We start from the raw sequence: 10,466 nt of genomic DNA, 5'->3' as shown, positions 1-10,466 counted from the left end.
TGTGTAATGGAAGGATGAGCAGAGCAGTTTTATAATGCAAAAGCCTTCAGCATTTTGTCTGCCAGGCAGAAGGACAAGGAGCAGTTGGTGGGAAAGGGGACAGCTGAAGCTGGTCAAGTGCTCCACGTCACACACAAAACTGTGGTGGCTCTGCTGGATGGTGCACCAAGTGGTTCCTGCTGCTGACTCCAAATCCCAATTTTGGATCACACTTTAAAGCAGACAAGGTGTTTGGTGTGGAGAACATCAAGCATTGCACTGGAGATTTTATATTCTTGCCTTCAGCAGCAAGGCCGAAATGCTGCCTTAAAGCCAGAGCTTCATTGTTTGAGGTGCTTTTCAAAGGGGAAGTCAGTGAGCACTGCCTGGTAGGCAGTCAAATGTCAGGAGCTGTAATGAAATACAGTTTTCATGGCCATTTGGCACCAGTCCTGGGGACTGGGTGGCACATGCTGGGTGTGTACACACGCTTGCCAAAGCAGTTGTGGGCTCAGTGTGTACGTGCTCAGATCCCCCCCGGGTTCCTTGTGGTTTGCACCAGGCTGCCCTCGGGTGGAAAAAGGAATTGAAAAGCACCAACATTGTTTAAAGGCTGATTATTAGTGAAATAAAAGCTTGTTCTGTTTGAGCAAAAGGGAAGTTTAGCAAAATATGGTTTTGTTCTTTAGAGCTACCCAGTGTCCTTGAACAAAGGAAGCATTGTGGCTTTTAATTTCTGGTCGCCACGTCCTTCAAGATTTTAGATATTACTGTAGATGACATAGAGGATACCAGAGGGAAGAGAAGAATAAGCTTTCCATCCTGAAACTCCTTCACTCCCACAGCTTGCTCTCAAGGGCAAGCCCATCATTATAGCTTAATTTAAGCAAACTTATATTTACAAAATATTTTTCCCCATGTGGGGAAAAGTGTCGTTGTCCAAAGCTGAGTTGGATGTTCTGCAAACTCTTGTTTCAGAGCATTGCTCAGTGGCTTCTGCACACTCAGGGTCTGATTTTCTTCAGCAAACCATTGTTTGCTTGAACATGGTTTTGAATTAATTTAGTTTGTGCTTTTTTTTTTTACAATTAATTTAATTTACAGTAAACATACTGTGATTTCAAATGTAGAATTAAAAAGATTCAATTAAGAGATTGAAATAAGTCTGATTTAATTCCAGCTGTAGGAGAGCTGTGAAGTGTGATTTGGGTTGGAAGGGTTCCTCCTCACTCCTCACACCACCACCCACCCCAGCAACTCTTGCTTTGGCTGTTGACCTTTTGGTAAATCAAAAATCAGGTGGCTGTTGTACCTGAGCTGTGCCCAGGTGAGAACACCACACCTGAATGGGTTTTCTAGACAGGAAGCCTAGTCCTACACAGTGCAATGCAGGTAAAAATGGGCTAGCAGGGGCTGTGCCCAAAAATCCCCTGGGGTGTTCTGGGGCTCCCTGGTTATCTCAGCGATGCACTTAACCTGTCAGCAGGCTAGCACTGAAGCCTCTCAGGCTGCTGGCTGTGGCAGAAGGAGCATCTCTGACCCCCTCTGGGGACACGGGGTCGCTCCAGGGTGAGGGCAAGCAACAACAAAACCATCTTTGAATGCCTTTCACTCCCCAAATTGGCCTTTGCCCCCTGCCTGGCTGCTGCAGCTCTGTGCCCCGGAGGGCTCTGTGTGTGAGTGGGGCTTGCAGGGACACTGGCACGGTCCCTCTGGCAGGCACTGGGAGCCAGAAAGGTCAGTGAGTCTCTGCCTGGGTGTGCCCAGTGGGGGAGGAGAAACAGTGCTCTAGGAAAAAAGGACAGCATTTCTTTTTTTAAAGTATTTTTTATGACTTAAATTTCTCGTGGCTTTTTTTTTCCCCCCCTCAAAGTGGTCTCAGTATTAAGTGTTGCTGCTATTTCTTCTTTAACAAATCAGGTGTCAAAAAGTTGCTATCAACTTTTAACTTGAGCCACCTTGCTTCAGCTGTTGTGAATCTTCTGGAGAGGGGGTGGTTTTCATTCACCTGGGCTTGGGGGGGTGGCTGCAGTGGATCAGCTGCGTTATGATCCTGGCTGCTGAAGCACCCCCAGTTTCCCCTTTCTCTGAAGCACTATAAATCACTCCCAAAGTCCATGGGGCTGTGGGAGTTGCCCTGCTTGAGCCAGAGAAGCCAGGAGATGAAGATGAAGTACACTTCCCCACCTTTTGGGCAAGGTGTGAAGGAGGAACCCAAGTCACTTCATGAAGGAGCATTACAAGCCACGTTCCTACCTAGGTAAATGCCTCATCTCACTTCAGAGCAAGGGTTGTTTGGGGTTTTTTTTTATTTGCTGCTTTCTTGAGGTGGAGTGAAGCATTGCTGTGGGTTTTTACAAAGCTGCCCTGCCCTGTCCCAGCAACAGCCCCTAAGCAAATGGAAGGGACTGCTGTGGATTTTGAGAGCCAGAGCTTGTTGTATTGGCTCCTTTGGTGATGTGAGCTCAGTAGTGTCAATACAGGGGGATATTACCTGCCTGTGGGTGCTGCAGCACGTGGTGGTTTGTGTGTGAAACCACGGAAGGAAGAGGCTGGGACAGAGAGACCTGCTGCTGTTTGGTGTGAAATACCTGCTGGTGTGAGGTACCATCAAGAGAAGCACATTCTTAGGGTGGTTGGCTATGCATCGTTATACCCTTGATTTAATTAAGCCTTGTCACAAATGTCTGTTGGCTCCTTTAACATTCAGCATGTTTGGTTGAAGCAGAAATGGTCTGGTCAGCTGCTAAGTGGAAGCATAACTGAATCATTGGGTCTAGGAGAACCTGTTTTGTGATTTTAATGTAAAAGCATCTTTTTTTCTGCTGAAAAAAAAATATGTTGATTTCCAGATGCTGCATAGGGCTGTTTCAATTCCAAAAATAATGCCCAAAGTGATTCTTATGATGCTGGCCAGTTGTCTTGTTACCTACTGTTCCCTTTCTGCCATAAAGAAATATTAAATTCAGATGCCTTTATGATGGCAATTTCCTATTCTTTCCAGAAATAAATGGTGCCTTCTATGAATGTTTCGAAGAGGTCAATGAATAATTGACTACTGTGAAAAAGGGAAGATCCTTTTAATAGGCAATTGAATCTGGTGTAATGTATGAAAATTAATAGTTTGGCCTAGAGCTTGAAATGGGGTATAACTCACTGGGTGTGGATACACAGTGTTTGGACACAATTGGCCTCATTAGCATCAGTTCCAGACATGATTTGTTTTAGGTGTATCTCCAAAGAACATTAATTCTGTTTCCCAAACAGTGAGGCTTAGTTTATGTATGTCAGACCTGTACCTGAATGCAGGGACCCTGGTGTTATTTGTGTTTAGATAAGGGAGAGGATACCAAAAAAACAGGTGGGGGGTTTGTTTGTTTGGGGTTTTTTTTTTTCCTTTTTGTTATATTTACTGCAGGTGTTCCTTCAAATTGAAACATCAGCTTTGAATCTTGGTGTCTTCTAGGAAGGGAGAGAGTGCAGTGATTGCTGAAATGGAAAATATTTTCCAGCTGATGCTTTTGTAGTTAGTTTTATGGTAGCTGCTGATAGGGCAGCAATAAATCAGTGCAAGCCTCACACGCCCACTCTCTTCCTTCTTTGCACAAAACTTGGATATCTGTTGCTCCCTGTTCTGCAAACTGCACGGGATGTTTTCCTGTTTTGAAGAAGGATCTGGAAATGAAGTTGCTACCACACTTCAGATCTTAAATCTTTCCCCTGTGCAGATGATTCTTTGCCAGGCAGCCAGGTCACTATTAAAACCAAGCTGTGCTGCCTAAACCCTGGAAACTCCATCTATGCCAATGTCTGCAGTTTCTCATCTCTGGAGCTCAGAAATTGGCTGGAAATTGTGCTCCTGGAAGGGAGGAAGAGCAGGAGTTACAGGGGGGCTCAGCCATCTCACCAGCCTGCCTGTGAACCGTGCTGACTGCCCGGGGCTGGTGGTTCCTGGGAGTTGTCAAGGGTGAGGTCTCCCCTGAGCCTCCTTTCCTGCAGGCTGAACACCCCCAGGTCCCTCAGCCAGCACTTCTGCTGCACGTGTGCTCAAATCCAGGGCTTGGTGCATTTATTCTCTTGTCCAACAGCATGAAGGTAATGGTGAAAATCACAGACCCATGGGATGGTTTGGGTTGAAGGGACCTTTCAAGGTCACCCAGTCCAACTCCCTGCAGGGACAGGGACATCTGCAGCTAGAGCAGGGTGCTCAGAGCTTGGTCCAACCTCCCCTGGGATGGTTCCAGGGATGGGGCAGTGACCATCTCTCTGGGCAACCTGGGCCAGGGGCTCAACACCCTCGTGGTGAAGAATTTCTTCCTTCTCTTTGGTCTAAATCACTCCTCATTTAGTTTAAAACCATCCCCCCCTTGTGTTGCAACAAGAAATATTCAAAGGTCCGTCCCCATCTTTCTGACAGGCCCCTTGAAGTCCTGGCAGCCCCCAGGGGGTCTCCCCAGCTGGAGCCTTCTCCTCTCAGCTGCCCCAGCCCAACTCTCTCCTGCTGGGCTCCCAGCAGAGGGGTTCCCCCCTCGGGGCATTGCTGGGGCTCCTCTGGCCCCGCTCCAGCAGGTCCCTGGCTCTGCTGTGCTGAGGACTCCAGAGCTGCCCCAGCACTGCAGGGGGGTCTCCCAGAGCTGGCAGAGGGGCAGGATCCCCTCCCTGCCCTGTGCCCACGAGAAGAGGAAACACTCCAGCTTGGAGGAGCATCTCGTGTGGGACCTGTGTTTGGGGAGGGAGGGGCTGCCTCAGCGAGCTGGAAAACATTTGATAAACCTGAAGCAAGGTGTTAGGCTGTTATTTCTGTGCTCCAGCCTTTCTGAGGATCTTTGCCTGGCCAGAGATTGCAAACTGAGATCTGGAAGCAGCTGCTGTTGGGATATTATTTGCCACTTGGTTAATTAAAAGACCGTGGTGCAGATTTGCAGCTATTGAATTTCTTCTCTGTTCTTATGTTAAGTGGCTCCAATATTGTAAAAAATTTGCTAACAAATACAGATGCAGCAGCCTTTCATCTGCAGCATCAAAGAGAACGAGCTCCTCTGGTGCCTTTCACACGGGTTTTTGTTTCAGCTGCTCTCATTCATTGTGTCAGAAAGCTGCCAGTTGTGGTTTAGATCCTGCCAGGAGAAGCTGTTGTGAACAGCAGAGGGGTTTGGTTTGCAGAATCCTCCTGTGAGTGGCTGTGCTCATCCTTCACAGCAGGGCACCTCCTTGGGAGGAGGGGAATCTGATGTATTTTGATGCAGTCTCAGTTTTGTGCAAAAATAAACAGGTATTGGGCTGGGAGAGTCTCTGGATGGAGGGCAGGGGGCTGGGAGAGTCTCTGGGTGGAGGGCAGGGAGTTACAGAGTGGAGGTGGAAGGGAAATTGTTTTGTAGATGGCAACTAATGTATATGAGGATGTCTGTCATGGCAAAGGTTTTTAATCACTTTTTAATTGCATTTAAATTGTCATCTTTATTCTGAAATTTGTATGTTCTTTATCTACCCGTTTCTTACACTTTTTGCCACTGCTGTTGAGGTTTCCAGGGCATCCTCCTGGTTTTGTTTCATAATGCTTTACTCACCTACAGGAACTGTCACTAAAAATCCCTGTTGGCTGGGGGCTGCTGCTGCTTTCCTCTGGAGCAGGATAGATGGCAACTGCAGTGCCACAGATGTGATTTAACGTTTCTGTGGGTGTCTCCCTGCACCCCTGGCAGGCAGCGTGGGGGGGTGAAGGTCTCCTGGGCAGTCACCACACCTTGTTTGTCCTGTGCCATGTGAAAATCAGCAGATGAGGTGCTGTGGGGTGGATGGAGGAGCCACACGTGCTCCCTTCTCTGATGCTGCTGGGGAGCCAGCCTGGCTCCAGAGCACAGTCACAGGCATCCCTGATCCCCCTGAAACATCCTGGCACAGAATCCCAGACTGGTTTGGGTTGAAGGGACCTTTCCAGGTCACCCAGTCCAACCCCCCTGCAGGGAGCAGGGACATCTGCAGCTAGAGCAGGGTGCTCAGAGCTTGGTCCAACCTCCCCTGGGATGGTTCCAGGGATGGGGCAGCGACCACCTCTCTGGGCAGCCGGGGACAGGGTCTCACCACCCTCAGCATCAACAATTCCTTCCTTCTCTCCAGTCTATTGCTACATCTGTCTCCTGCTGGTTGAGCAGTGCCAGGCCTCAAACTGGGTTGGTGTGTTGCTCATTTGTTACTCACAGGACAGCACCAGGCATGTGGAAAGTAAAGAGAGGGGAGGTTGCACCTTGTGTTTTGCTTGGATTTTGGGCACTCCTGGGTGTAGCTGTGTTGATGTTTTTCAGGCTGTGCCTCTCTGTGCACATTGCTGTGCCAGTTCACAGCAGTTTGGCCTCAGTTTTGGCACTACCCTGGGGCTTGCATACAGAATGAAGGTCAGATCTGGTTTTGGCAAGAAGGGCATCAGTTCTGGTTAGGTGTCCACTGATCTGGCAGCTCCATCCAGTAGACATGGGATGTCTGTCCAGGTCAGAAATGCCATGGGCCACCTGGTGAGGTGTCCTGGTGGCTGCCTGCCCCTGAGCCAGCCTGGCTGTCCCTGTCACCTCGGGCTGTGTCACTGCACAGGCAGCTGGTTAGGCACACAGTGAAAGTGTTAATTCTGTATACGTGGTGGGGTAGTGGGTGTTTAAAAGAACCCCTCCCCAAACCTGTCATGTGTGGGGAAAGTACCTTTGGAGGAGCACCTATGTCACTTCCTAGATGTGTTCTAGAGTCACTTCTGTCCTGCTATGCTGTTGGGGGAAAGCAATCCCATTTTTCTTACTCAGCCATTGGAGGTTTAGTCTATTAGTGCTCTCTTTGCTTGGCAGTGGATTGGATTTTTCCAGTGAGGAAATTAGATTTCTTCCTTCCCTTCCATTCTGTCTCTGTCCTGAGTTCACATCAGCTGGCAGTGGCCTGTGCACTGTGCTGTGTGGGATAACCTTTCCTTCCACACACCTCCTCGTTTGTGGTTTTCCAATTAGCTGTATTTACACACAGTGCTTCCTCCCTTGCTTCTGCTGACAGCCAAGGTGATTGGGAAAACATGCTCCATGCCCAAACTCATCTAGGGGCCAGTGTGGGCTTAACCTGGGCCACTTCAGCTGGCACTGAATGAGGAGTGTGCCAGCTGGGATGAGAAGTGTAGCCCATGGGCAGGGCTTGCAGCTCAGGAGCACGGCGTGGTGGGACGTGCTGGAGGCACTCAACAGCTTGGGGGACTCAAACACCCTCACATGGTTTCTTAGAACTTAAATTCCATGCCCTGTGATGTTCTGCCTCAGCTTCCCTCTGCTCGGGTGGTACTGTGGGTCTCACAGTCTCCACCTGATTGTTTCCCTCCCTTTTGGGATAAGGGAACATCCTGAGGGTTCCTTAGAGGGAAGGCATTAAGAGCGTTGTGTGTGTATAAAGATATGGGGAAAACTGTCAAAAATCTTTGTTTTAATGTTTTTAATACTTTGTGAAGCTGTGACTCTAGAATCAGGCTGTCTCCTCGGGGGGTTCCTGCAGTGGGAATGCTGGTGCCCAGACTCCAGGTGCTTTGTCCTGGCCGTTGCCCCCAAGGAATACTGCCCTGTGATTACAGGCTGGGTGGCTGAGGCTGAAGCTGGGCAGGGAGAGCAGGCTGCCAAGGCAGGGGCAGCAGTCAGCTCCTGGCTTCCAGTGGAGCTGGGGCTGTGCCACCAGCATTGCTTCGTGTTTTGGGACGGGGCAGAGGTGAGCAAGAGGCAGGAGAGCTGTTCAGGCAGCCTGATTTAACCTCTTTTTCCTCCTGATGTATCATTTGCAGATGACTTACAACTTCTTTTTATTGGTCTTTAAATAAAAGTATTTGCTATTCATCCCTGTGCAAATATCCTGTGAGGATAAATGTCAGCCTTGGAAGGCAAACGAGGGGGGGTCTGAAATTTGCAGCAGTTTGTTGCTGCGTGCCAAGTGTGAGAGCAAGTGGGGAGGGGTGGGACGTGGCCCCTGACTCCCTCTGGCACTGCCAGCTCTGACAGTGGGGTCTGGAGGAGCTGGGCTGTGCTGTGGCAACACCAGCTGATGCCAGCCTGACTTTGGGATCGTGGAATCGTTCAGGGTGGGAGAGACCTTTCAGGTGATGGGGTCCAGCCGTTCCCCCAGCACTGCCAGGTCCCCACTGCACCCTGTCCATGCCTCAGCACCCGTGGGCATCAGCAGGGAGCAGGTCCTGGCTCCTGGCAGCCTGGGAAAAGGTTGACTGGAAACAGCAGTGCTGAATCTTTTATCACAGAAAATTGGTGCCAGAGACGTTGGGAAGGCAGGAGGCTGTCCCAGTATGTTGAATATTTGAACAGAGATGTGATGTTCCATACACATGGAGTGCCTGCTGATGTCACTTGAGAGCCACACTCACCCAGCTACAGCAGGGATTATTGTTTTGTCTTCTCCAGCTTTTTTAGGGAAAAGGGCAAAAATCAATCATGTGCATGTGATAATCCAAAGAAAAGAGATGCTAAAAAAAATCTCTGCAGTGATTTCCTTTCTATACAATGAATAACTGCTGCACAGGGGCTTGGGTACTATGCACCAGTGACTCAAAATCTAGTATTATGGTTTGGACACCTCTTCTGGACTTCATATAAAAGTTGTACTCTTGGTTAATTGTTTTTTTTCACATCTGCTACTAACCAAAATGCAGTTGAAATGCCCAAGCCTTACCTATCCAAGGCAGGCTGCCCGTCTCTATAGTAACAAACTGCCACCTTGGACTGAATGAAGGAGTATGGGAGTGTGAGGAGCTGTGACTTTAAGGTTTAGAAAAGCACAGAACCCCCTTATGTCTGAAGATTAGAGAAATAAAGTGGCAGTGACCTCTTTTGTGTAGAATTTAAAAAATTGCCTAAGCTTGGGATACTTCATTAGTAAGAATGAAACCATATTAATGTCCTAAGGAGCTCTGTGTTTTAATCTTGTTTCCCTAATTAAAATGTAGAAGCCTTTTATAGCCAGTGAGAGTCTTTGAGGCTTGTGGGTTGGTTTGGGTTTTAATTTCCCTCCCTTTCTTTTCCAAAGCTGCTGTGTTTGTGTAAGCTGAGGGAAATATGGGCTGCCTTGCCTTGCTACAGATAAATTTTCCTTCTGTGTGGGATGAAATCCATTGGTAGTTTTTGTCACTGACTGAAAAGAGAGAGGAGGGGGAACGTGTGGTGTTTAATCCTGCATTTGATCCAGAAGCTGGTTCCTGGTCAGCCAGTTTAAATCTGTGTTACGGTGATAAATGCTGAACAAGCTGCAGACAAGAGTGTGAATGAAGGAGCAGCTGTCACCTCTTCCTATTATCTTATAGCTTTGCAATTGCCATTTTAACAACCATTACATTTTAATTTAAAACAAGCAGAGGAAACATCCCAAGGAAAAGCAGCAGTGCTGACAGCAACCCATCATGCATGTTTACAAGCCTGTGCCTCTCTATCAGCACGCCGATAAGTACTGCACGGCTTTGGTGGCAGGTTTATTGGGCTTAATTATTAATCTGGAGAGGTGGCTGTGGGCAAATGGGAAATCTGAAACAGAGGCTTCTGTCACAATCCTACTGGTGAAAAAAATTGACTCTATTTCCACAAAGCAGCCCAATTTTTCTATTTCTTCTGCGATTTTTTTTTTTATGTTGTGGTTTATGTTTTTTTTTTCCCCTTAAGCTGTGATTCTGATAAACTCATCTTCATTTCTGAGGAGTGAATAAATGTAGCCAGAACTCAGGGTTTGAGGAAACTTTATGTACTGAACTCAGTTGTCACAAGGCAGCTGAGGCAAGCAGTGATGCCAGCAATGGTGGTGAATTGCCCCACAGCAAACGGAACGGCGGGGACAGGATCAGACAGGTGGAAGGTTTGAAAGCTGATCAAGATTAGCTATTGGAAAACCAAAATGCAAACCCAGAAAGAGGCCCCTCAGCAAAGCCAGGGTGAGACTGGCTGAGTCACGGCGTGTTAAACTGTGCAGGTGGCATCCCCTGGGAGCTGTGCCCCTCTGCTGCCCAGCAGGCTGCCTGCAAAGGCTCGACGTGACTCCGAGGGGGCTGAGAAGGCTCAACCCAAAGTCTTTCCATTGTTCCCTGTAAAAACTGAATCTCTTACAGTGTGGTAAAATCCTTCTGGAGGCAGAAACTGCAGGGAGGATGCTGGTGAGGGTTCTGCAGGAGATGTGTGGAAGCTGCAGTGCTTGCCCCACAGCCAGCTGTTAGCGGGCTTCTCTGCGGCTCCGGAGGGTGTCGGAAGCATAAATGCAGGAGGAGTCAGGATTTATGGGGTTGTGCTCAACTTGGGCCAAGGGTCTTGAAGGGCATTATTTTGACAGTGAGATACTCCTCCTGGGGTGCCTTTGCTGCTGGGGGCTGACGTGTTGGCATGTGCTGTGTTGCAGGGATAGAGCTCTGTCCTCCCGGGCACCGCTTCATGATCACCATGGTGGCGAGCTTCATCGAGATGGCAGGGCAGTTCCTCATGCCAGGGCTG

At 48.6% G+C, this 10,466-nt stretch overlaps 1 protein-coding gene across 1 annotated transcript in view; it reads left to right on the top strand.

Annotated features, from left to right (window-relative positions):
* Positions 1-10,374: 10,374 nt before the first annotated feature.
* The window catches only part of LOC103781489 (solute carrier family 22 member 23-like), a gene marked incomplete at its 5' end in the record, with an annotated part of 227 nt that continues 135 nt past the window's right edge, over positions 10,375-10,466 (top strand). The window contains one exon of the mRNA XM_008949211.1: positions 10,375-10,462. Within this exon, the coding sequence (XP_008947459.1) occupies positions 10,375-10,462 (88 nt within the window). The remainder of the gene's footprint in view (positions 10,463-10,466) is intronic.

This window comes from Merops nubicus, unplaced genomic scaffold (assembly GCF_000691845.1).
Source record: "Merops nubicus isolate BGI_N331 unplaced genomic scaffold, ASM69184v1 scaffold23730, whole genome shotgun sequence".
NCBI classification, from domain to species: domain Eukaryota; kingdom Metazoa; phylum Chordata; class Aves; order Coraciiformes; family Meropidae; genus Merops; species Merops nubicus.
Note: the sequence above shows the minus strand (reverse complement) of the source record. Positions and strands in the feature narration are given on the sequence as shown.